Here is a 23,773-nt window from a genome sequence, read left to right as displayed (position 1 = left end):
TATGCTGGTGTTCCGGCCTACCAACAAACGCCTACCCTGTGCTATCCTGAGGTAACGCCTTTGCTCGAATGTTGAAAAGAAAACCCCCCTCCAAAAAATAAAAGAAGCGTGAGTGAAGTTGGTTTCCAAGCTAAAGTCGGCGTAGACCGATGCGAGGCTTTGTCTTGGAAGACGAGACCTTACGGGAACCCGTGGGGACGGATTTGGGGACCATCAAGGCGGAGGAGGGTGCGGAGAGCGATGACGGGGCGGGCAAGGTGGGAGGGTGGATTTGGTTAGGGGCGTCCGGGCTGTGATTGATCGGGGGTAATTGTGAGGAAGGAGATTCCTTTGTGTTGTGGTTTTCCTTGCCCTCGCCGCTGCTTTGGCGGCGGGGGTCAGTGGATGTATCGGTGCAGTCCTCGTAGATGTGGAGATCGTGCCAGATCTGGCCTGAGGATGAAGATGAGGATGAGGATGACGTGGAATTAGTGATAGTGATGGAAGAATGAGAGGTGTTGACACTTGTGTTCAGCATGGAGAGCTTCGGCGATTTGCGTTGAGGCGAGTAGTCGCGCTCTGTTGAAGACGAGAAGGGGGGTAGGTCATTGGCAGCGATGTTCTTCTCCGAAGCCGTCATGGTATCTTCATCTCCTTCCGGCGAGGTAGGGACGGAGTCGAGGGGGATACTGAGCACAGAGAGCGGGCGTTTCCCGTGGGCGTTCTTCCTAGGGCTTGGTGGTGCCAGTCTGACCGGGGTGGGCGATAAGGAGGGATCGTTCTCCTTGGACGCAACGGCCAGGTCATCGGGTTCATCGGTGAGGTTGTCCGGTTCTTGGACAACGCCGCTGCGAGAAGACGACGACGACGACGACGACGGCTTCTTCTTCATCGTTAACGAGTGGACACGGGTCCCTGTGCGAGTTCGGATCGGGTGGCATTCTTCCCTTTGCTCGTGGAGGACAGTGCCGGCATCCTCGCCTCTGAGCTTGGCTTCGAGGGTGGCGTCTTTCATGGCTGGCGGGATCGGAGCGTGGATCGATGTCATGAGCTTAGCTTGACGGGCGAATGCGTCGTAGTCCTCCTGGAGCATTGCGCCGGCTGTCGAGTTGAGAGCCGAATCGGGGTTAGGATGGATGAGAAGACAGGAGATTGTCTATAGAAATGAGTCAGTTTAGGTGCCCTGGAAGATGGCTCATTGCTTTTACGGTGATATCAAAGCAAGACTCACGATCAACACATCTCGGAGGGTCAAGCTAGACGTCCAGTCTCGCTTCAGGGTATCGACGCAGACCGCGCCTGTCAACTCCTCGACGTTCGGATGCCATATGCGGGTTCGGAAGGCGGCCTTGGGCGGGCTTTTCGGGTAATCCTCCGGCATCTTCAGGTGAAGCCGCCACAGGCCCTGCGCGTAGGGTGTGCCCTGTGGGCCTGTAAGAAAGATGCTAAGCTGGGTGAGGTCATCGGAGAGGGCATCGTGGTCGGGCGAAAAGAAGTAGTGTGGAGGGAGCTCGTCGTGTAAGGCGGCATGGTCCGCTGCCAGACGTCGGAGACCGGAGACCTGCACCCAGATTTGATTCGCTTAGCTTTCTTTGTTCTGTAGAATCGGATTTTTAGAATCTTCGGACAGTTTGGGGTACATACCATGGTGTTTTTTCTTCCTTGGAGGAGAGCTGTTGTGAATGAAGGGTAGGTAACAGACAGAACACTGTAATATCATATGAGTGAGAGGCCGAATCCAACAGGTAACACCTCTACACAAAATGATGCCTCTTTGCCCCGGAGTATTCCAGCGCGATCGAGCTATGGCGTCACGACGATCCAGCTCTTGGACAGAATCCGGTTGCCCCAGAATCCTCTCTTTGTTTTGGTGGTTGGACACGACAGGTGTGCGCTAGACCAAACTAGGATATATTGCGACGCGTTGTGTGTCACGTGTCTGACGCGTCTCGCGTCTGCCAAAACGGGCCATTTGGCATTGACCCGTGACCATCACATGGTTTCTGCAGTGAAACATGCCATGTCTAAGGTTGCTATTGAAGACGTACGAGTACCTGTACGCCTTAACTATTGGATTTGGTGCTACAGGGTACATTGCTACTATTGATTTACTTTAACTATGGAGTCATCACAGTATAACCTATTTACTGATTATTACTAACTAGTTACCTAAGTGGCCACTGGAAAATGAATCGCATAGAAAAACAAGGCCAAATGCACTAGCAAGAAGAGAGAAACAATTAAAATGCCGGTTCCATAATCTTCGTATCGTGTTCATCTCAATGACAGTTGATCGGCCGATCAGAAAGCCAGTGTGACGAGAGATCAGAACGACTTCGACATACCAGTGTTACTGACAGCACAATTCAACTGTCCCTCTTCCCACACCCCCTGTTTTACAGGAAAGCGACGACAGCGGCGCCCGCAAGACCCAGCCCCAGACCCAAAGGCCCGACAGTAGCCATGGCGGCGCTACCGGTGGAGGAAGAGGAAGCGGCCGAAGCGCTGCTGCTGCCGGAGGCAGAGGAGCCCGAGGTTGAGCTGGAGCCTGAGGTGCCTGTCGAGGAAGCACCAGACTTGGTGGTCTTGGTAGTCTTGGTGGCCGATGAGACGACGGTCGTGAGGGAAGAGGAAGCGACCGAGGCGGAGCTGTTCGGGGGCACAATGGCGCTGGTCACACCGGCCGGGGTCGAGGCAACGGCCGGTTCACTGGTCACAACGGCCGGCTGGCTGGTCACCACGGCAGGCTCGCTGGTCACAACAGAAGGCTGGCCAGTCACGGCGCCGTCAGCGTTGGTTTCGGTAAGGTAGCTGGTCTCCGGGTTGCCCTAAGAAAAAATCGGTGTTAGCTATGCGTTATGAACAGGATGGATACATGACAATCTCTCTACTAGACTCCCCAGGTGATACTTACAGCGGCAGCGGCAGCACTGGACTCAGCGGCGACGAAAGCCGACAAGGCCACGACGAGGAGGGCAGTAACACGCATTCTGGAGGTGAATTAATGCTTATCGATTAGATAGCGACGGTGGGCGTGGAGACTGGATACTAAATAGTCCGTAAGGTAGATCGCTTGTGTAAAGAATGTGAAGATGAGAAAGAAGAAGAGGAAGAGGAAGAGGAAGAGGAAGAGAAACGAGTGCGAGTCCAAAAAGAAATACGACTTGATGGATAGACTGCTTGGTTGTCAAGGAAACAAAATCACCAGCCAGACGTGCATACGGTGTTTGATGAGCTTTATAGGGAGACGAAGGGACTGTAACCATACAAACATACAAAACACCCATACGGCCACGGACCACGCCACGGACCCTCAGCCTTGCTGCATCAAGCTCTTCCTCGTATATTCCAATACTACTACTACTCTGTATTTCCCCCTCCCCAGAATAAGATCCACTCTTGCCAAGCAAGACAACGACACGCCACGGATGAATCAAATGCGACGGAGGCGGCGAAACAGGGTGTTGTTTTGCGGTGGCAACAAGTGGATACACGCGCTGGCGGACGATCGTGCCCTGCGACTGGATTGCGACCTGTGACAAAAGGAGAGCACGTCTGCGTCAGCACTATTATTGCTGCCGTGTTTTGGAGGTGAGAGAATACGTAAGAAGGCAATAACGAGGTATAGTGATTCTGGAAAGGGATCGTGTACGACGTGTACGGAGAGGTACTAAATGTGGCAGGAAATTGATTGCATGCTGTCCACCAAGTACCACGTTATGTAGTGTAAGCAGCCGCCCGATAATACATCGAAGCTGCAGTCAACAGGTCGTTCTCTTACTTTGACAGAAGATGCTAGACTGTTGAAAGTCCTAGGTAACCCAACTAGTTAACCAGTTACCAGGAAGTAAGTTAGGTACCTAAACGTACTCCGTACCTTGATTAGGTACTTACAATGCCTGCTCTCCGTCTTGGCTGCCGCGTATATCCTCGTCAGCAGTAACCCCGTGAATATTGGAATAGTGCTATTAATATTCAAACGCAGGTCAAATGACTGCATCTGACTGCTGATGCCTCGCTCCCTTTGTAGTCTAGACCTCTCGGTGGTGTCCTCTGTAAGCTGGGGCTGTACAGTGTACACTGTTGATCCGTTCTGTATACCGGCCGATCAGTGTATTTTACATGCAAGGCAAACATGCTCCAAAAATAGCATGTAGTAAGTACTATTGGGATGAGACAAGCTCAACGCCACAGCTCATTCCAATGGAGCCATGGGTCGAATCTGGTAACTATTGATGAGGAGAAGAGGGGAAACAGGGTCAGTCATATGTTTCCTTCAGGATTAGTTTCAGATACCCTGTAGCTAGTAGCCACCGTTAATTATGGAGTACCTACGGAGTAACTGGTTATGTAGTAATAACCGAGTTTGGAGTGTTAGACGGCGTACTATTCGTACTCTGTACACTGTAATAAATTAATGAGTGGATGCAGATACGAATTACCACATATGGAGGAGTTGCTTCGCATGATATTGAAGTTTCACCTCATTGTTCATATCACATTATGCAGCTATTCATAATTCGGATTAGGCAGGCCGAGAACCTGCAGGATTGGCACTGCATTTCAGCCTCTAATCACTCGGTCAGCCATCGGAAGATCACCTCGACGCATTGTACGCAATATGAGGTTCAGGGGAGTTTTGGGTGTCCATAGCTGTCCTCCCTACCTGCACCCAGTCTTAGTTATCATCTAACAAAGATATCTTCGTATTCGACGAGCTGCTAGATTGCCATGTCGAGGACCTGGTATCAGATGCCTGTCGAGCCTGAGCTTCTCATCTCTGAAGCTGCAACGGGCGATGCTCTGCAAGATGAGTGGTTCTTCTTCCATAAGACACCGCTTGAATAGACCGATGATATAGAGATTATCAAGGCTGCATTGAAATTGTCACTCCAGTGGCCGCAACTTGCAATTTGTTTGACCAGATTTCATTCTTTTGTGGTATATAAACAAACAGCTTGACGTACAGCAACATCACCACACTCGCTTCACCCTTTCGTCACTTGGCCGGCACATCCTGGTTGCGAATCCAGTCCGCGAATTCCTTCCGTTTAGCCTAAAAAGTTAGTATGATAGAACAAAAGAGAGTATCTTAGAGTAAGATCTTGACATACCCGAATGTCCCAAAAGCTATACCGCTCCTCGAGCCGCCGGTACGGGTTCCGCGCACCACCCTCCTTCTCGATCTGCCCCGCCCACACACTCCAACTGACGGGCTTCAGCTTCTCAGCACCGAGGACCAGGCCCAACGAGATGATAACCAGCGAGACCAGGGCTTCGATCACGATGTCCAGGGGGAGGGCGGGTGAGGCGGTCAGCCGGGCATTGCTGCTCAGAACGGTGTGTTCATGTGCGGAGAATCCACTATAAAAGAAAAGCCGCCCCCAGAATTGTAAGTCAATTGATTTGATTTGGTCTGGAGATTGGGCTTGATTCATTCTGTGGTGGAAGACTCACGCATGGCCGAGCAGGACGAGGCCGAATAATGTGATCAGACGCGAGAAGAACCCCATGTTGATATCCACTCGTCAGAAAAGGAATTATCTGGACTACTAATGATAAGTTAGAAATGGGAGATAGCCTCCGGGATAAGTGATTCACTTGCTGACCTTTTCTGGATAACACTACTGTCAAATGTCGAGGCTCAAATGATGCTGTCAGCGACTTGACGTTGCGCTAGCTTGTTTACACTGTTTGTCTGTTCCGGGAGAGTTTTAACGCCAAAAACGCAAGAAGAACCCCGCTTGGGCCACAACTATTGCAAATACTTCTAGGTAGGATACGACCCAGGGAGGGAGGGATACAATATATACTTTTTTTTAGATTCTATGGGCAATTGATTTTGCCATGGGTTTTATTTTCATCATACGACCGGCAACTGCACCCAGGTCGTAGCAGTCATAAATGACTTTCAGGCTTCGTGACTCTTTAGAATTATTCAATCAAAACGTCAAAATCCGTCATCACTCCATCGTTCATAAATGGGCATTCAAATTACAGCTTCTGCATGGCGGCCTGCGGAAAGAAAGTTAGCATCAATAAACATGATAAAAGAGAAAAGAAAACTTACAATATCGGTGGACTGGACGTGGTCCTCGTCCTCCTCAATGCGCTGCTGGAGCTCATCCGTGGAGACCTTCAGGTCCTCGACGACCAGGTTGATCTGAAGCTTCTTGATACCGAAGCCAACGGCAACGAGCTTGGAGGCACCCCAAACCAGACCGTCCATCTCGATGGCGCGGACGTTCTCCTCCATCTCCTTCAGGTCGGTCTCATCATCTGTTGGCACATTTGTTAGACATGTTTCATCGTAAGGTTGACGGCTAGAAAATACATACCCCAGGGCTTGACCTCCAGGGTCACGAGGGACTTGGCGACAGGCTTGGGCTTGGCCTCCTTCTTCTTTCTGTACTCAGCAAGACGAGCCTCACGCTCCTTGACAATCTCGGGGTCCTCCTCCTCGGAGTCGCTGCCGAAGAGATCATCATCCTCTTCCTCGGCCTCGGGCTTGTCCTTGGGGTTCACCGGCAGCTCGGTGGTCTCGGGGCCGTAGGCAGTGAAGGCCTTGGAGGCGTCACCCGGGAAAGTGGGGAACTCAGCCTCGAAAGAGGCAATGTGCTTGTACCAGCGAGCAACATGGGGGTACTTGGCAGCGTCAGGAGCGCTGGTGAAGGCCTTGAAGGTCACAACATCGGCCTGGGAGGGTGCATAGCTAGAAGCACATTAGCCACTTTTCTCTCTCTCTTCGTTAATGGTACTGGCAGTGTAATGTGCTGTGGTAAATGCAAAGAATACATGTGCAACTCTCTCCAAGATCAGAAACGCGATTGCTCGCAATTGTTGTGTAGTCATACAGCGGGGTCTTAATCCGCCTCCTAAACACGGACCAATTTATTTTCATCATAAAGGGAGCAAGATGTACAACTGGATGGGGGGAAAGGGGAAGAAATTTTTTTGCCTTACCCAACGATGTAGCTGCGGGTGGCCAGGTACTGGTTGGCAACTGAGGAGGGGTGTTAGACATGGTGAAAAAGGAAAAGAATACATGATAAGTCAGGAAAAGGGCTTACTCGTAAGGCCAGCATCAGAGACGAAGTCGGTGAAACCCATTGTGAAGAATGTGTAAGAGAATGTTTTTTCGGAAAGGAGGGGTAGAGAGGATGAGGTGTCCAGAAGTTTTTAAGGAGAGGCCAGGAAATTGGGAGAGAATTTTCTGAGGGCGCCAAAAAGCCCCTCTATGGGGCCGCTCACGTGATCTCAGGAGCTTGGGTCGAGGTTCTGGGAGCTTCCGCCACTCAAAGACGGTTCTGGGGGCAAGTGGACCATTCGAGAAGCGACGCTGCCTGAAGGCGAGCTATATATGACCAGGAAGCACTCGGATGCACGTCTGTTGCTGCTGAAGGTTGATTTTGACTGAGATTGTATTCTCTCTCTGATTTATTTGTCAACTACCGCCATGGCGTCTAGGCTGCAGCTCACTCGGAGCCGGCTGCTTCGATCGCCAGCCACCCAAGTCCCAACCCGATCACTGTATTTCACACCGCGGTTACGTCCGCTTCCTCTTACACGTACTCTGCCATCGCTGCAATCGAAGCTCGGTCCGGTATATCACTCGGTCCGTACGTACGCTAATGGTCGACCACATCCCCCGGGCGGTACACACCGCATGAATCTGGGCGGCGAACCTGAGAAGTCAGCATTGGAGCAGTATGGCGTTGATCTGACGGCCAAAGCGCAATCGGGGAAACTAGATCCGGTCATTGGTCGAGACGCGGAGATTCACCGGACCATTCAAGTGCTGTCAAGACGGACGAAGAACAATCCGGTTCTCATCGGAGCTGCGGGCACTGGCAAGACTGCGATCTTGGAGGGTCTAGCCCAGAGGATTGTGCAGGGCGACGTTCCGGAGAGCATCAAGAACAAGCGTGTGATCTCGTTGGATCTCGGCTCTCTCATTGCCGGCGCGAAGTTTCGAGGTGATTTCGAGGAGCGTCTGAAGTCGGTTTTGAAAGAGGTGGAAGATGCCCATGGCGGCGTGATTCTTTTCATCGACGAGCTTCATACCCTTCTTGGCTTGGGAAAAGCGGAAGGCAGCATTGATGCTAGCAATCTTCTAAAGCCGGCTCTTTCCAGAGGCGAGCTCCAATGCTGCGGCGCAACCACCCTCAACGAGTATCGACTCATCGAGAAGGATGTCGCACTGGCCAGACGATTCCAGCCCATTCAAGTGGGCGAGCCCTCAGTTGCATCAACCATTTCCATCTTACGTGGTATCAAGGACAAGTATGAAGTGCACCACGGTGTCAGAATCACCGACGGTGCTCTTGTGGCCGCCGCGACGTACAGCAACCGATACATCACGGATCGATTTTTGCCCGATAAAGCCATTGATCTGGTAGACGAGGCTGCTTCAGCCCTCCGTTTGCAGCAAGAGTCAAAGCCAGATGCGATCAGAGAATTAGATCGTGATATCACAACCATTCAGATCGAACTTGAATCACTTCGCAAGGAAACTGATGTCAGCAGCCGCGAGCGCCGAGAAAAACTGCAAGAAATTTTGAAAACCAAACAAGAAGAAGCCGGAAAGTTGACCGAAGTATGGGAAAAGGAGAAGGCAGAAATTGAAACGATCAAGCGAACCAAAGAGGAACTGGAGCGTGCTCGATTTGAGCTGGAACAGGCTCAACGAGAAGGCAATTTCGCAAAGGCTGGGGAGCTCAGATACTCTAGGATTCCCAGCCTTGAGGCCAAATTACCTGAAGAAGGGGTGGAAAATAATCCCAACGGCGACTCTTTGATCCACGACTCTGTCACGCCAGATGACATTGCCAATGTTGTTTCTCGAACGACTGGTATTCCAGTCAACAAACTGATGGCCGGGGAGGTTGAGAAATTGATTCACATGGAAGATACACTGCGGCAATCAGTTCGTGGACAAGATCAAGCCCTCGAAGCAGTCGCCAATGCTGTCCGGATGCAGAGAGCTGGTCTTAGTGGAGAGAATCGACCCCTGGCATCATTCATGTTCCTGGGCCCGACGGGTGTGGGAAAGACTGAATTATGCAAAAAGATGGCTGAGTTCTTGTTCTCCACTGAGACCGCTGTTGTGAGATTCGACATGAGCGAGTTCCAGGAGAAGCATACCATCAGTCGTTTAATCGGATCGCCAGCGGGTTACGTTGGATATGACGATGCAGGCCAGCTTACTGAAGCTGTCAGACGCAAGCCTTACGCAGTGTTGCTTTTCGACGAATTTGAAAAGGCCCATCGCGATATTTCTGCCCTCCTTCTACAGGTTCTCGACGAGGGCTTCCTTACCGATTCTCAAGGACACAAAGTCGATTTCAGAAACACTCTTATTGTTCTTACTTCCAACCTTGGTGCTGACATCCTCGTGGGTGCCGATCCATTGCATTCATTCAAAGACTATGGCAATGAAGAACTATCCCCAGAAATTAAAACTGCAGTGATGGATGTCGTTCAATCGTCATACCCACCTGAGTTCCTCAACAGAATTGACGAATTTATCATTTTCAAGCGATTGTCTCGCGAGGCACTCCGGGATATTGTCGACATCCGACTCAAAGAGCTCCAGTCCAGGCTTGATGACCGACGCATGACCTTGAAGGTAGACGGCGACGTCAAGAGCTGGCTCTGTGAGAAGGGCTACGATCCTAGATATGGGGCTCGACCATTGAACCGTCTCATTGCCAAAGAGGTTGGAAACAAGCTCGCCGATAAAATCATCCGCGGTCAGATCGTTTCAGGACAGACCGTTCATGTCACAATCAATGCTGACAAGAGCGGTCTTGAAGTCTCCGCCGAAACTTGAAAATTCTTGGCTTTTCAGTCATTTTTGCCACTATGTGTATGTGTCTATGTACAGTATCTATTTAGTTTTGTTAGGTGTTTGGGGTGTACTACTGGAGGTCGGCTCCAAGAGCGTTCTGTTTATAATATCCCCACTCTTTGTGTACTATAGCATATCACGAAAGTTCTATCTAACGAGAAATATATACCCATGGTCACTTGTTCACACTAAAATACTAGACTTGGTTCCTAGTAGGGTCATTCTGTAAGAGGGGCTCAGTTGTGTTGAGCTGGATGGAGATCACCCCCCCAGGCAGTTGCCGTCTTTCTCCCAGCTCCCCAGTCTACCTCCATCAACGTCTCAACTCTTCTCTCTACATATTATCGTCGAAGCGCCACCATGTACCGTTCTTCTAAAAGAAGAAGGCTTGCTCCTTCATCAAGTTTTCACTCTCTTAGGCACTCTTCAAAAGCAAATACCGCCCGAAGCACGCCTCATCCCCCCCAACAGCCCCAGGCCTCGCGAGAGACAGCCTTCAATTTTCGAGACTCGTCAACGTCTAGACAATCGCGGCTTGATATCAGAAGCGAGGTTTCTCGCAGTGACAGATTCGAACAATTTGCTGATGACAATTTGGACCAGGTGATAGCAGCCTTTGATGTGAAAGATTCTGGAAAGCTTGGCTGTTCCTATTTTTGTGCCCAAGAAGAGAGGTTATACTTGCTGGGAGACATGCGGTCTGCTGATAGAGACCTCATCAACACCTGTCCGTTTGTCTTGATCTCTTGAATACGCCGCTGCGAACATGCTGATTCAGTTGTTCAGTGACCCTCCAAATTAAGCCTACCTTAGTTCTGACATCTGCTCGCGTGGATGATATCTGTGGGTGGACTGGTCAGGACTATAAACCGGACGGTGTGCTTATTGTTTTGATAATTGCAGTCGAATTTATCTCTAACCTTCGAAAGGTTCTCAGTCGTACCTACCCTTTCAAGTTGATATCCGCCCATCTCAAGAATTTAACTACTCGGATGCAAGAAATAAGCTTGTAGCCCTCGATGTCTCATCTCAGGACCGACGCATTCAGTTCCTTGTGCCTCAGGATGGGGTGGCAGTCAACGACCAGCTCCGCATGGAGGACACTGGATATACTGCGCATGAAGGGAGGCTACTACATATGTCAGGTTCTATTGACATGGATAACAAAGTCACGATTTCCTGCGCCGGTGCTATACTTACTCACATTCAGAGGCGAATAATTGCAGGCTCGGTCTCTAGTGCTGAAGGCGAGTTTACCTTCAGGGTGGACTCAATTGAAATGTCTAGTCTACATGGGACGATGTGAGTTTATGATATTGCTTTGAGATCAAGCCAACCCTCTCATAAAATTTGCAGGTCGCTAAGCGCAAATACTCTATTATGTCTTCAAATATTACACTCCGAATCACAACCTAATATGCCCAACCAAGGCTCAAAGAAAAGTGAACCGTCTTCCAAAGAAGGACTGTCAGTATACGGCATTTTCAAGCGTTTCGCTTATACCCCACAGGGAAAGATTCGGCTCAGACAGCATTTCCTCAGACCAAGTATTGATAAAGACGTCATACACAGGCGACACGGCTTCATTGAAGTGTTCCTCAAACCAGGAAATCTTTCGCCCTTGGAAAAATTGACAAAGAGTTTGAAACACATCAAGAACCTTCGTTCAGTGATGGTCAACATACGAAAAGGAGTCACCGCAGGAAGTGGTAATATCATCGGTTTCAAAACCACCGTCTGGGCAACCCTACTGGCTGTATGTTCCTGGGCGATCTTGCAACAAGAGATGTACTCATACCAAGATTCCAGTTTGCGTTCTACGGGATCGATATTCAACATGCCTTAAAGGAGGTATCGGGTGGAGACAGACTACCCTTGTGCAAGAAGGTGGGTACTAGTATTCCCATCCTGGCATACGCTGAAATACGAAAGGCACTGGAGTTACTTGAAGCGGCGCAGCTTTATAGGGTTGGTAGGATGATCCAAGAAATAGTATTCCCATCCTCGGAACTTCCAATCCTTCGAACCTTGACTGACAGGTGCAGATTGACGTTGATGAAACGGAAGAGCAAGGAAGAACAATCGTGAAACCAGGAGTTGATAAGAACCTCGATGAGTTAAAAGATAAATACGACGGCCTCGGTGATCTATTGAAGAAAGTCGCACTAGAAATTGCAACGATGATTCCAGATAGCCTCGATGTCGACGTGAATGTTGTTTATTTTCCTCAGTTAGGGTTCAATATTGCGATCCCCGTGGATAACAACGGGCAAGCAACATTTAATGGCAGTGACGATGGCTGGGACATGATTTTTGTTACTGAAAATCGAGCATATTTCAAAGATTTTCGAATGAAAGAGATGGATGACTGCCTAGGTGATATATATGCATTGATTTGTGGTGAGTCTAGAGTTAGCCGACTAGCTCGGCCCAAGTCACTAACTTGACTAGAAAAGGAGATAGAAATTGTCCATCTCCTTGCCCAGAAGTTACTTCAATTTGAAAAGGTACTTCTCGAGGCATCTGATATTTGTGGTGAGCTTGATTGGTAAGGATCCAATATGCCGTTCGAAGCGATGTACTTATCTTCACGCAGTCTTCTCGCAATGGTTCATGCAGCAAGCCTGTACAATTTAGTTCGTCCGCAGATGACAGACGAGGCTATTCTTGATATCAAAGGAGGCCGGTACGTGGATTACTCAAGACTCTTAAGACACCTCCTCTAAACGATTTGAAGTCATCTTCTCCAGGAAATGACAGTCTCATCTTACATTCCAAACGATACCCTACTTGTGGGAGGTGCAGCCGAGTCAAGTCCCATGCCTATATATCTCGGAACACCCCAAAATACCTCAGACCTTCCCGGCTTGTCTGATCGCCCAAGCATGCTCTTGCTCACAGGTCCAAACTTTTCCGGAAAGAGTGTATACATGAAACAGGTCAATAATCGGTATCCATTTTAGTATATTTGGAGATCAAAGGAATTGACTAGAGCCTAGGTTGCCTTAATCCTTTTTCTTGCGCAGGTCGGAAGGTTAGTAGTAGTGGGCAGGCCTACTTCTGGCAAGGACTCACTGTGTTCGCAGCTTCGTTCCTGCGGAAAATGCAACTTTGGGTATTGCGGACAAAATCTTGACAAGGATAAATACACCTGAGAGTGTGACAAAGGTACCGATATCAATGCCACACCCAAGCATCTTCACCTATTCTATCTAGCTCATATGGCTTTAGGCTCAGAGCACCTTTATGAATGATCTACAGCAGATATCCCTTGATCTAAAACTTGCAACCAGTCGCAGTTTGGTCATCATTGATGAGTTTGGCAAAGGGACTAACAAAAGTGGTATATAAAGACCTTTTGTACCCCCTCCCTCAGCAATTTTTTATGAATAAAGCTGACACGTCGAGTATAGACGGGATTGGGCTAGCATGTGGTATACTCGAACATCTGCTCCGTCTCGAAGTCTCACCGAGAGTCATTGCAGCAACTCATTTCCATGAAATCTTCGAACATGGGCTCCTTGAATCTCGACCAAGACTTCAGTTAGGCTTCATGGAAGTTCAAGTCTGCGAAGACTCCGAGGATGTCAACGATCAGATTACCTACCTCTATAAGTTCGCATCCAATAGTTGACTAGCAACCGTCAAATCAAAGCTCTGATTCCTTTTGAAATAGTTTCCGTTTGGGTCGGAGCAACAAGAGTTACGGCACAATGTAGGTGATTCTCACAGAAAATCCAGAGACTTCTCTCACCCGTTCAACAGGTGTGCAGCTATAAATGGCATCAGCCCCGTCATTGTAGCTCGGGCGAATGATCTTGCTCTCTGTGCTGCCCGGAATCAAAATATGGGTACTGCTTGTGCCAAATTATCTGCTGCAGAGACAAAATTACTAGCGGAGGCAGTATGAAACACAAGAAGGATATTCTGTCGATATATAGTACTAACACAAGCCAACAGGAAACTCTTGCGAGGAACTTTCTCGAAATGGACTTTTCAGAAGACACTGAGGATACGGCTGTTAGGGATATGTTGGAAACTCTCTTGAAGACTCCAGGCTCCATCATAGACGACGAATCTCAACAAGAAGTCTCGCAATAGACTAATGATGCTCATTGACAGGAAGACATCAAAGCAATTACTAAGGGGTTTGCCTCATCCACTGCTTTTTTATCTATTATTCCAAATGCCTGTGATGAATAGGTCCAAGAGAAACAACCATATCCTTGTACTAATTATATACATAGCTCTGAAGAATGTTATGCAGTGAATGCCGAGGCGAATATGCATCCAAATAGATTTATCAGGAACATGAAAGTTATCCAAGCTTGACACTCTTGACCAGGTTGGTCTTGATACCAGTAAGTTCGCCACCATAACCTCCTCGGCCTTCTCCACCCTTGTAGACCTGGCGGATACTGGCCAACTTCTTCTTCTTCTCCTCGTATCGCTTCCTCTTCTTGACACGCGGGTTGCGAGAGTCCTTATTACGCTTGGGCGTGAGACCCTTGTTCTTCTCGATCTGGTACGAAATGGCTCGCTTGCCGTCCGGTCCGACCTCCTCCTGCACCTCGACTCGTCCGCCTTCCCGGGCGGCCGCGGCGTGAGCATCTGCGCGCGCTTTCTTCTCGGCCTTGCGCTGCTTCGAGCGTGCTGCCACCATGTCATAGTACTCATCTTCATCAGTGCCGGCACCATCGCCCCGGACCTGGCCGGCAACGCGGTGATCGTCGTCATCGCTGTCTCCGCCAAGCTCCTCCATCTTGCTGGGCTGCTTTTTACCACGCTTCTCGGCCTCGGCATTCAGACGGGCTTGGCGATCCTTCAAGCGCTCCCGGTAAGGCAGGTCAGCATCACCACCGGCATCGCGGCCGGCAGCAGTACGTTTGTTGGCCTTTTGTGCAATCTGGGAGGTGTAGAAGCGTAGGGAGCGCTTCTGCTTGGCCTTTTCTTCGGCCTCTTTGGAGGTGAGAGCGTCCTCGTCCCCAAAGTCGGAGTTGTCACCATCTGCGTTTGTGATCTTCGACTTCTTGAGCGCCTTTCGTTTCCTGGCCGTATCTGTTGCGAGAGTTGACAGATCAGCAAGACCCGCCTCGGTCTCACGCATCCTTTCGGCTTTCTGCGCCTCTGCTGCCGCTTGTGCCGCCGCGGCAGCCCGCTGTGCCTTGGTCAACTTCTTCTTCGGCTGCGAGGGCTTGGACTTATTGGCTTCCGTCTTCTTGGCAGGTTTGTCTGCTTTGGATGGGAGAGATATATCCAACTCTTCATCTTCCTCCTCATCGTCAGAAGCCTCGACGTTGCTGAGGTCCTTGACTGTCTCCCAAAGCTTTTTGAATTTGACCAAAGACCCCATAACTGGGTGATCTCGTAATTGAGCAGGGGCTAGAGGCATCGGTTTCTCGCTAGCACCTTGGGAAGGAGAGGCGAGAAGCATGAAATACATGCTAATTGTACCGAGATAGGCCGCCAGTGCGCGTAGCTTAATGACGGCTGTTGGCGCTGGTTCTGATGGATCAGTGACACTTCCGGCGGCCTTGGCTGCCTGTTCGAGATCCCGATAAGTCGCTTGGAAATCAACAAAATCCTTTGCTAATGGTTCGAATTCGGGATATCTTGACTTTAGGATCTTGAGCTGTTCATCAGTGCTCATGTCGTCCGTGATTTCCATTTGTGGGAGCACTTCAGTCACGGCTTCGGCTTCATCTTCCTCGTCTTGTCCTTTCCCAGCATCTGCCCATTCACTTTCGTCAAAGCCGAAATCTTCTTCGTTCATTGCCTGCAAGTGCTTTTGCTGAAGTCTCTTGGCTTCTTCCTCCTCCTCCATGGCATCGATCTCTGTCTCGATCTGGTCTGCATTGTAGAGGTCCTTTTTCGAGGAACCCCAGGCGGCAATACCATCCTCGTCACCGTCTTCGGAGCCGCTGGCCGAGCCGCGGCGCATTTTCTTTTTGCTCTTCGAGTCCAGTTCCATATCGTCTTCATCGTAGTCATCTTCATCTTCGACGTCGTCCTCATCCACTGACTCGTAACCCATAACTTCCTCGTCAGAGGGCTGGAAATACTCATCTGGAGAAAACGAGTCAGAAAAAACACTATATCCCAACTCAAGAGAGGCTCCAAACCTTGCTCTGCCAATCGTCGTCTTCTTTTTGCCTCTGGGGCTTCATCAAGCAGAATCTGATCGCGGCCCGCTTGGAACTCGTCTTCAGAATCATCAAATCGTTCTTCGAGAGCAAACTTGGAGTTCATTGAGGCTTGCTCTTCCGTAGAAGACACTCCGGAGGAGCGGCCCCCGGCCTTTCTCTTTCTGCCCATGGTCGTCTTCTGTAGAAACTGTTTGCGCTCCTTCTAAACCTCTCTGCAGAATGTTTCGGCGATAAAGTCGATAAAAATTTGGGGCGCTTCACCGCCCGCAAAGCTTCAGACCAGAAGAGGTATGTTTGCATGGTTTGTCTAAAGTTTTTTTTGCAAACGGTATTTCTTTTGTAATAATCTGTGTCAATACCATGAAAGTTACAGTCCTCGGTTTGTTTTGTACAACATTGCATTGATACACCTTCTCAGCCACAGATCAAGTCAGCTTACGATGATCAGGTCAGCTTACTTCTTACCATTATTGAAACCCTACGGTTGACTCCTTTACTTTTCTGTTATATCTAGATAATCATCGATTATCTTTTACTCTATCCCTATGAGCTATGATCTTCGGAGCATAGGAATCTCTGCAATTTGCTGCAGTATCCTCGCGTACATCATAGCCAAAATGTTCGGGTTTGGCTCTCGGAACGAATTCCACGTTGATGGCAAGGTAAAAAGCAAAGCCTAGTTGGCATATATTTTACTAATAATTTTTCTTCGAACTTAGACTGTCCTCATCACTGGCGGCTCGGAGGGAATGGGCAGAGAGGCTGCTGTTCAATTAGCAGGGAAAGGAGCGAATGTCGTGATAGTTGCGCGCACTGTCAAGAAACTTGAGAATGCCTTGGAAGTTATCAAGGTGTGCCTACTCCATTCACTCATTACGAAGGCCGTTCAAATTGACTCTTATCTCTTTGGTAAAACAGGCCGCTGCCGCATCCCCCGAAAAACAACGATTTCACTACATTAGTGCCGACCTCACCAACCCAACCGAATGCGAGCGAATCCTCGACGAAGTGACTCAATGGAATAATGGTGTTGCACCTGATGTTGTATGGTGTTGTGCGGGGTTTTCTCATCCTGGTTTATTCGTAGACACGGGTATACAAACGCTAAGGGATCAGATGGATACCATATATTGGACTGCCGCGTATACCGCTCATGCGACGTTGAGGAAATGGCTTGCTCCAGTGACTCAAGATGGGCAGTCGAAGAGTTCGAGACGACACCTGATATTCACTTCCTCTACACTTGCTTTTTTTCCTATTGCGGGCTATGGGCCTTATTCTCCGGCAAAGGCCGCCATACGCTCCTTGGCAGACACTCTATCCCAGGAAATCGAGATGTACAATGGCGCACGCTCCAACAAAGCTAACGCTACAGCTCCTTATGCCGATGTCAAAATCCACGCCGTCTTTCCTATGGGTATCCTGACTGGCGGCTATGAAAACGAACAGAAGTCGAAGCCGAAGCTGACCCAAAAGTTAGAAGAGGCCGACAAGCCGCAAACACCAGAGGAAGTCGCGCGCATCTCGATCCAGGCATTGGAACGCGGCGAATATCTCATCACAACGATGCTCGTCGGACATCTCATGAAAGGCACGGCTCTCGGTCCAAGTCCGAAAAATAATGTCATTGTTGACACCTTACTCGGTTGGCTTAGCAGCCTGGTATTCTTATATGTTATCCCTGACCTCAGGAAGATAACATGGAACTGGGGAAAGAAGAACGGCGTGACAAGCCCGGCTTCCTAGCCCAGTCCCTTGAGTCATTCATGTATCAAATTCTTTGTCACTAGGATACCCTGTTAGTATAATCAGCAAAGAACATCTTGGTTTATATTGGCGAATGTAGATAGATAGATTGACTGTGCCGAGTAATGACTCTATGATTCTATTATATTTTCTATATTTTTTAATCTTTCTAAATATTGGGATCCAGAGATGATATACTAGGGACCTATTCAATAACTATTGATTGTGTTGTGTTGTAAGGCACGGCACCAAACTCCCTGGTTTCTATACAATGTTCGACGCCGCAGTGACGTAAACAGCACCGCCTCGACAACTTCCTTTGATGCCCCCCGGCTTCCTTCTCACCACCATATTTCCTTTGTCTCTTTGAACCGTCATGGTATGTAAAAATAGCTGGCGACTATCTATATAGACTGCAGATGCCTCGCTTTTGCAGCTATGACTTGAGCAATCAACGATAATCAGTACTAACTACTGCTCCAACAAGAAGGCCTATATAATGGATGCGCTCTTCTCACTACCAGTGCTTTCCGTGCTATTGATACCGACTCTCTCAACGTACAGCACGACTCTGAACCTGGTTTTCTTCTATGTGACATGGACGACTCTTGTGCTGTCGCATTCGGCTTTGCGCGTCGAGTTGTTCGGCACCATCGCTGTGCGCCTCCTCTTCTACGTCTTTCCGTCAGTTATCTTCTTTCTCTTTGACATCCTGACGCCATCTGCGGCCGTTATTTTCAAAGCGCAAGGGGAGCACGGATTGCCGAGTGGCAAGAAGCGTGGGAAGATCCGACTCAGGGAATTCAAGGTTGCAGGATGGGCACTGTTCAATATCGCCCTGGGCATTGCCGTGCAGACGGGTATCGAACATCTTCTCATGCGGGAACTGAAATTGCGAAGCGCCCTGAAAGTGTCGATCAAGTTGCCTATGCCTTGGGAAATCGGAAAGGACATCACTCGTGGGATGGTGGTCCGAGAGGTGAGTAACAATATACTGCCCCTTGATAAAATATAATATATATGTCGAGAGCTCACATCAACCAGATCCTGACGTATGTCATACACCGATATGCCTTGCACCCAAAAAGACGTCGCACGATTGTAAACAGGTATCATAACAACTGGTATCATACGCTGGTCTCGCCGTACCCTCTTACTGCGCATTACGACCACCCGCTGGTATACCTGCTGAAGACGTTTGCCCCTACCTACGGACCAGCCGTGCTGTTCCGGTTCCACCTGCTAACGTACCTGGTTTACTTGATCATCATTTCGATCGAAGAGACGTTCGCCTACTCCGGGTACACAATCATGCCGACTCGGTTCTTCCTCTTCGGGATTGCGCGCCGGGTTGACGACCATATGATAAGTGGCGGCTCCGGTAATTACGGCACCTGGGGGATCCTGGACTGGATCTGCGGGACATCACTTGGGGTAGATGATGATGATGACGGTGCCAGCGAGAGTGCGAGACGAGCCGCTGAGAAGGCAAGACGGAACGCGCGCATGAAGAGATGAAATGGACGAGGAGCTCACTTTGTATGATTTTTGGGGGTTTTTCCTTCCTGGTACGGTCTGTATTATAGGTAGTATATGTAGTAGCTCTCTGTTTTCACCTATGTAGTATGGTATCCGCATAGATGGCTCTGTTTCAGGATACTAGGTTAGATAAGTAATGAACCACTTGTATATCCCCCTTATTCCTATCATGACTCAAGCTCTTCATGATCAGCATTATCGATTTGTATCACAGGGGAGAGAGTGTTTCATGCCTATTAGCGTTTGATATCATCTAAAAGCGAGGTTCTTGGCAGTGGCAACAACTCGACTACATCTCGCTGTCGGCGCGAATTAAGCACAATGGGACGAGAGGCAAGAACAAGGTAATTTCCCAATTTTTTAGAATTTCCGCCTTGAATTTGGAAATCGGAGATGTATCATACTGAACATGAAAGAATTTCCAGCCTCACGAATTGGGATATGCAGGACAGCTGGAAATATAAATTTTTTTGATCACATTTTTTTTTTGTTTGGCCTTTCTTTTCTTTAAAAAAAAAAAGACTTGCAAGATCGGCGACGCTGGAGGGAACACAGTTCGTGAAACAAGAAAACAACAACCGGGTTTTTTTCCGAATTACCGTAAGCCTAAGCAAAAGCGGACACCGCATCGAGTTACATATTTCATGAGCTGTTCCTCCTGCGCTGCAAAAGAGATATGCAATTCATCTCTCCCCCCAAACCCACGGGGACGGAGACCACGATGGGGGAGATAAAAGAGAGAGAGAGAGCCTTTTTTTTTTTTTGCAAGCTAGCCAAACCCCTCGTGAAATCCCTCCACACATATTACCGAACCCGCGGCCGCCGCGTCGCACATCTACCACTTCATCTCGTGGGGCTTGTCGCCGTTCCGGAGGCTGAAAGTGGCAGCGAGGTAGCTATCGAGGAAGGTCTCCTTCTTGATGCTGGCCAGGATGGTCTGGTCGATAGCCTTCTGGTCGGTGGCACGAGCGCTGGTAACCTTCTTCTTCTGTAGATATTGAATTAGCACCCTTGATACCCCAGGCGCCATTTGGAACAATATTCCAGTATAGACATGATATATATATATATATATATATATCCAAACGTACCTCGGGCTTCTCGCCCTGCTTGAAGAAAGCCTCCTCGGTCTTCTTCTCCTTGCTCTTCTCCTTGGTGAAGTACTCGGGGACGGAGGCCTTCTCCAGGACGGTCTGGTCAACCGAGCTGATATCCACACGCTTGCTAGTGGCGATCACGTAGCGAGCGTTCACCCGTCGGAGAGGGACACCGTTGATCTTGAAGGGACCGGTGACGAGGAGAACACCCTGGTCGAGGTGCTTGAGGAGGATGACACGCTTGCCACGGAAGCGACCGGCGAGGAGGATGAGGATGGTGCCGGGCTGGAGGCTCTCCCGAACCTTCGTGGGACGAATAGTCTTGCGAACCTGTTCAAACGAAATGTTAGACAATGTTGACTTCAACCAAACCCGAGTCTTGGCTTGTTTTTTTTGAGCATATCAGAGAGAAAGATCGAAAGAAAGCGATGCGATTCCGTTATCAACGTATGATTAACCCTCCACACAGACACTGGCGCAGACGGGAGGGAGAAAAAAGGACCACGATATGATCATTTCTTTTCCCGACAGGAAAACAATGGTGTCGCAGCGCACGTAGAAAACACATCTCATCGCCTCTTCTCTCTTCTTTTCTGCTCAGGGTGTACTGACTTTCTTGGGCTGCGACTCGTCATCCACGGGGTACCATTTCTGGGCCTTCTGGGCCGGAACGGTCCTCTGGCCCTTTCCAAACTGCTTCGTCTGGCCAACAGTAGAGTCCGACATATTGGCTGCTGGGGACGAAGATTGTAGGGAGGTGAAGGTGGTTGTCGACGGCGGGTGGTTGTCGAATTGATGTGTGACTGACTACTGGGGCTCCGGAGCGGGAAATCCAGAGTGTTTGTGGGAACACGAGCCCTATCAGTTAGCCGAAAGGCGCTAGTGCCGATTTGGGGCCGGCCGATGTTCTACGGCAGCCCACAGCGACCACTTGCGCAGACGGGAAGCTGCTGAGCAAAACATCGCGGACTGACGTATCTTTTTGAGTTAGTCTGACTGGCTCTGGGCTTAACCAGAACCAACTCACTTGGGGCGACCTTACCTTCCCTCTTCTCTTGAAGCAAAATAGACAGTCCATTCTTCGAATCAAAACAGACGGTCCATATCAACTCTCCATCATGTCTATGATTCCTATTATCACGTTCAAAGCAGGCATCTGTGATCTGGAGGTGAGTGAGGCGGAGGAGCTGAGAGCTGCCTTCCCTTCCCCAAGAGAAGAGAGCAGCTTTGACTGACGGAAACCCCTGTGGATAGACCTCGAGGTCACCTCCGGTGGTGAAACCTAAGCCTGAGCCGGGCTACATCTACCTCTATTCTGAAGATGACCTGATCCATTTCTGCTGGCGGCCACGAGACGTACCGCTGACCGAGCCCGAGGTGGACCTGGTCATGGTTCCGAGTGACGGGAGCTTTACGCCCTATAAGCCTGCCGGCAAGGATGCTCCTACAGATGGCCGGATCTTTGTCCTCAAGTTCTCGTCCAGCTCCCAGCGCTACCTCTTCTGGCTGCAGTCGAAAAGCCAACACGAGCAGGGCAACCCCAACTGGTTCAGCCCGAGGGATTTGAAGCTTGGAGACATCGTCAACGCCCTATTGCAGGGTGAAGATGTGGACGTCGAGACCGAAATTGCTCTGCTTCCCAGGGGCCCCATGGGGGGTGACGACAACGACGACGAGACGATGGAGGATGTTGAAGGCGTTGACCATGACCCCAGCCACAACCACGGAGGGAGCAGTGGCGGTGCAGGCCCCGATGCGACGGGAGGGGATATCAGAGAAGAGGGGGAACAGTCTAGAGAAGGCGGCGCGGATGGCGGAAGAGCGTAGGTACAACTCTCCAGATCCCAATATATCAATTGGTGATTTTGAGCTATCCTATATTCTTTCCTGTTCTGCCTGTTCTACACATGAAATGATTTACGGTTGTCTTGTTTCTTCCCCCCCCCCCCCCCCACTTTTTTTATCCATGTCTCTGTGCGACTGTTTAGCTTCTTTCGATTGTTGCAAATCTTCTTTTTCTTCTTCTGCCACGCTCCAAGTGTATTTTGCATAGGCTTACGGATTTCCTTTTCTGCCTTGCAGGGCGGCTGGTTCGTCAAACCCGTCGGATGTGGTGCAGGATTTCCTGCGGTCCCTCCAAGGCAACCGAGCTCAAAGCCAAGAAAAGCCATTCACAACCCTGCAAGATCTGCTTTCCCCGTCGTCGACGTTGCCGTTCATCGAGTCTGCCGACACCGAGACTGTTGACCATCTGCTGGGCTTCCTGCCGTCCAGCCTTGTGTTGCTGGCGCAGGAGATTGAGGACGTGGACGCCACCGAGACGAACGCGGAGCTCGCCGAAGCCATCATGCAATCCCTCGACATCTCGCAGAAGAAGGATATCCTACGACGAGTCCTGCGCTCCCCGCAATTTACCCAGAGTCTGGCGAGCCTGACTGTAGCCCTACGTGAGGGAGGGTTGCCCAGCATTAGCGAGGCCCTCAAGGTGCCCGTGGCGAACGGAGGGTTCATGCGTCATGGGGGAGTCCCGCTCGGCGGCGGTGATGCAGTCGAAGCCTTTGTGGAGGGCGTCCGGGCCCAGGTGAAGGGCCAGGATGCGGATGAGCATCACATGGAAACGGACTGATCACCTTATCAATCCTCGACAATTAGTTACCAGTTATTATTAGCGAACATGAAACCAACATGCTGGAACCGAGCGTTATCGTAGATTCGTAGTCTGCCTTGTTTATTTTTGGAACAGCGGGGCTGCAGAAATGACATCGAACAGTTAGTAACTAGTATTTACTACAGTTAGTTATGTGTACGTACTTCATGTCATTCTATCTACTGTAGTAGTTATGTTATTATACAGTGCTATACTAAACGCAGTGTAGACGTACGTACTCATATTAAAATCCGACAATAACCTCATTTCCACTCTATTCACCACCACCACCCATTAGCTTCAGTCTAACTGTGGCTGACGCTCCTGTCTCACGCTTCTTCTGTTTAAGGGGCATGGCTCAGCCTACTCCTCCCTGTAGCGAAGAGCTGCATTGACCAGCCAGAAGTCGCCGTCATGTCTTGACAACCAAAGAAAGCCCCAGTTGGTGGCTGATCCGGTCCAAGCTCTGCCGCGCCAAAAGCATCCGTGGACGAAGGTCTAGGCAAGAAAAAGGTGTCCAGTTGTTAGGTAACTTGTCTGAGGAAGTGGTCTCTGCGTGAACTATGTACTACTAATTCCAATGCTTTCGATAACTGCTTCCCTTCGCCATCCTTGCGTTCCTACCGCGACTGCGACCACTCCCCGTCCTGTTCCTGTTCTTGTTCCTGTTCCTGGCCTCTGGTTTTCTCCACCCTGACGAGTACTTACGACGACGCATACCGACAAGGATTTTTTATTTTAATTATTTTCAGTTTCAAAATAATCATTG

The 23,773-nt window shown here is 49.6% G+C and overlaps 11 protein-coding genes across 11 annotated transcripts; 5 read left to right on the top strand and 6 right to left on the bottom strand.

Moving 5' to 3' along the window:
- Positions 1–130: 130 nt before the first annotated feature.
- ASPZODRAFT_149237 (hypothetical protein) lies at positions 131–1,699 on the bottom strand (the record flags this gene model as incomplete). Its single annotated transcript, XM_022725470.1, has 3 exons — positions 131–1,135; positions 1,211–1,515; positions 1,624–1,699. 3 exons carry the CDS (start codon positions 1,697–1,699, stop codon positions 131–133), a joined length of 1,386 nt encoding a protein of 461 aa, XP_022584264.1.
- A 519-nt stretch (positions 1,700–2,218) lies between these two features.
- Positions 2,219–3,160, bottom strand: ASPZODRAFT_128276 (hypothetical protein). Its single transcript, XM_022721979.1, has 2 exons — positions 2,894–3,160; positions 2,219–2,807 (listed from the first exon to the last, which is right to left on the bottom strand). The coding sequence occupies exons 1-2, from the start codon at positions 2,966–2,968 to the stop codon at positions 2,376–2,378; spliced, it is 507 nt and encodes a 168-aa protein (XP_022584263.1). The 5' UTR covers positions 2,969–3,160; the 3' UTR covers positions 2,219–2,375.
- A 1,528-nt stretch (positions 3,161–4,688) lies between these two features.
- ASPZODRAFT_1020383 (hypothetical protein) lies at positions 4,689–5,761 on the bottom strand. Its single transcript, XM_022720798.1, has 5 exons — positions 5,600–5,761; positions 5,437–5,541; positions 5,094–5,343; positions 4,947–5,035; positions 4,689–4,852 (listed from the first exon to the last, which is right to left on the bottom strand). Exons 2-4 carry the CDS (start codon positions 5,490–5,492, stop codon positions 4,979–4,981), a joined length of 363 nt encoding a protein of 120 aa, XP_022584262.1. The 5' UTR covers positions 5,493–5,541; positions 5,600–5,761; the 3' UTR covers positions 4,689–4,852; positions 4,947–4,978.
- Positions 5,762–5,973: 212 nt separating this feature from the next.
- ASPZODRAFT_139118 (hypothetical protein) lies at positions 5,974–7,089 on the bottom strand (the record flags this gene model as incomplete). The annotated part of the gene is made up of 5 exons (XM_022724518.1): positions 5,974–5,994; positions 6,050–6,258; positions 6,318–6,691; positions 6,943–6,982; positions 7,050–7,089. The coding sequence occupies 5 exons, from the start codon at positions 7,087–7,089 to the stop codon at positions 5,974–5,976; spliced, it is 684 nt and encodes a 227-aa protein (XP_022584261.1).
- Positions 7,090–7,375: 286 nt separating this feature from the next.
- ASPZODRAFT_128270 (hypothetical protein) lies at positions 7,376–10,005 on the top strand. Its single transcript, XM_022721978.1, has one exon. It carries the CDS (start codon positions 7,436–7,438, stop codon positions 9,809–9,811), a length of 2,376 nt encoding a protein of 791 aa, XP_022584260.1. The 5' UTR covers positions 7,376–7,435; the 3' UTR covers positions 9,812–10,005.
- Positions 10,006–10,189: 184 nt separating this feature from the next.
- On the top strand, positions 10,190–13,930 carry ASPZODRAFT_59687 (hypothetical protein; the record flags this gene model as incomplete). The annotated part of the gene is made up of 17 exons (XM_022728860.1): positions 10,190–10,556; positions 10,616–10,705; positions 10,759–11,131; positions 11,186–11,585; positions 11,639–11,716; positions 11,762–11,797; positions 11,875–12,229; positions 12,281–12,377; positions 12,426–12,515; positions 12,567–12,768; positions 12,829–12,863; positions 12,916–12,997; positions 13,061–13,172; positions 13,243–13,444; positions 13,506–13,544; positions 13,595–13,733; positions 13,790–13,930. 17 exons carry the CDS (start codon positions 10,190–10,192, stop codon positions 13,928–13,930), a joined length of 2,838 nt encoding a protein of 945 aa, XP_022584259.1.
- Positions 13,931–14,147: 217 nt separating this feature from the next.
- ASPZODRAFT_12863 (hypothetical protein) lies at positions 14,148–16,144 on the bottom strand (the record flags this gene model as incomplete). The annotated part of the gene is made up of 2 exons (XM_022722073.1): positions 14,148–15,895; positions 15,952–16,144. 2 exons carry the CDS (start codon positions 16,142–16,144, stop codon positions 14,148–14,150), a joined length of 1,941 nt encoding a protein of 646 aa, XP_022584258.1.
- Positions 16,145–16,403: 259 nt separating this feature from the next.
- On the top strand, positions 16,404–17,851 carry ASPZODRAFT_128266 (hypothetical protein). Its single transcript, XM_022721977.1, has 3 exons — positions 16,404–16,637; positions 16,695–16,826; positions 16,894–17,851. The coding sequence occupies exons 1-3, from the start codon at positions 16,593–16,595 to the stop codon at positions 17,719–17,721; spliced, it is 1,005 nt and encodes a 334-aa protein (XP_022584257.1). The 5' UTR covers positions 16,404–16,592; the 3' UTR covers positions 17,722–17,851.
- Positions 17,852–18,111: 260 nt separating this feature from the next.
- ASPZODRAFT_128264 (hypothetical protein) lies at positions 18,112–19,409 on the top strand. Its single transcript, XM_022721976.1, has 2 exons — positions 18,112–18,700; positions 18,766–19,409. The coding sequence occupies exons 1-2, from the start codon at positions 18,221–18,223 to the stop codon at positions 19,237–19,239; spliced, it is 954 nt and encodes a 317-aa protein (XP_022584256.1). The 5' UTR covers positions 18,112–18,220; the 3' UTR covers positions 19,240–19,409.
- Positions 19,410–19,914: 505 nt separating this feature from the next.
- Positions 19,915–21,106, bottom strand: ASPZODRAFT_128263 (hypothetical protein). Its single transcript, XM_022721975.1, has 3 exons — positions 20,970–21,106; positions 20,352–20,687; positions 19,915–20,248 (listed from the first exon to the last, which is right to left on the bottom strand). Exons 1-3 carry the CDS (start codon positions 21,081–21,083, stop codon positions 20,096–20,098), a joined length of 603 nt encoding a protein of 200 aa, XP_022584255.1. The 5' UTR covers positions 21,084–21,106; the 3' UTR covers positions 19,915–20,095.
- Positions 21,107–21,475: 369 nt separating this feature from the next.
- ASPZODRAFT_58550 (hypothetical protein) lies at positions 21,476–22,983 on the top strand (the record flags this gene model as incomplete). Its single annotated transcript, XM_022728775.1, has 3 exons — positions 21,476–21,526; positions 21,612–22,180; positions 22,440–22,983. 3 exons carry the CDS (start codon positions 21,476–21,478, stop codon positions 22,981–22,983), a joined length of 1,164 nt encoding a protein of 387 aa, XP_022584254.1.
- Between the last annotated feature and the right edge of the window lie 790 nt (positions 22,984–23,773).

This window comes from Penicilliopsis zonata, assembly GCF_001890105.1.
Source record: "Penicilliopsis zonata CBS 506.65 unplaced genomic scaffold ASPZOscaffold_2, whole genome shotgun sequence".
Lineage (NCBI taxonomy): Eukaryota > Fungi > Ascomycota > Eurotiomycetes > Eurotiales > Aspergillaceae > Penicilliopsis > Penicilliopsis zonata.
The sequence above is the reverse complement of the archived record's forward strand: the minus strand, read 5'-3'. Positions and strand labels throughout refer to the sequence as shown.

Coding starts and splice junctions, on each gene's coding strand:
- ASPZODRAFT_128264 (XM_022721976.1), top strand. CDS start 18,221: ATGGATGCGCTCTTCTCACTACCAGTGCTTTCCGTGCTATTGATACCG. Junction 18,701..18,765: donor GTGGGATGGTGGTCCGAGAG/GTGAGTAACAAT, acceptor CACATCAACCAG/ATCCTGACGTATGTCATACA.
- ASPZODRAFT_128270 (XM_022721978.1), top strand. CDS start 7,436: ATGGCGTCTAGGCTGCAGCTCACTCGGAGCCGGCTGCTTCGATCGCCA.
- ASPZODRAFT_1020383 (XM_022720798.1), bottom strand. CDS start 5,492: ATGGGGTTCTTCTCGCGTCTGATCACATTATTCGGCCTCGTCCTGCTC. Junction 5,344..5,436: donor CTCGTCCTGCTCGGCCATGC/GTGAGTCTTCCA, acceptor TTTCTTTTATAG/TGGATTCTCCGCACATGAAC. Junction 5,036..5,093: donor ATAGCTTTTGGGACATTCGG/GTATGTCAAGAT, acceptor CTAACTTTTTAG/GCTAAACGGAAGGAATTCGC.
- ASPZODRAFT_128266 (XM_022721977.1), top strand. CDS start 16,593: ATGTTCGGGTTTGGCTCTCGGAACGAATTCCACGTTGATGGCAAG. Junction 16,638..16,694: donor AATTCCACGTTGATGGCAAG/GTAAAAAGCAAA, acceptor CTTCGAACTTAG/ACTGTCCTCATCACTGGCGG. Junction 16,827..16,893: donor ATGCCTTGGAAGTTATCAAG/GTGTGCCTACTC, acceptor TTGGTAAAACAG/GCCGCTGCCGCATCCCCCGA.
- ASPZODRAFT_128276 (XM_022721979.1), bottom strand. CDS start 2,968: ATGCGTGTTACTGCCCTCCTCGTCGTGGCCTTGTCGGCTTTCGTCGCC. Junction 2,808..2,893: donor CCAGTGCTGCCGCTGCCGCT/GTAAGTATCACC, acceptor ATTTTTTCTTAG/GGCAACCCGGAGACCAGCTA.
- ASPZODRAFT_128263 (XM_022721975.1), bottom strand. CDS start 21,083: ATGTCGGACTCTACTGTTGGCCAGACGAAGCAGTTTGGAAAGGGCCAG. Junction 20,688..20,969: donor ACGAGTCGCAGCCCAAGAAA/GTCAGTACACCC, acceptor TCGTTTGAACAG/GTTCGCAAGACTATTCGTCC. Junction 20,249..20,351: donor AGCAGGGCGAGAAGCCCGAG/GTACGTTTGGAT, acceptor CAATATCTACAG/AAGAAGAAGGTTACCAGCGC.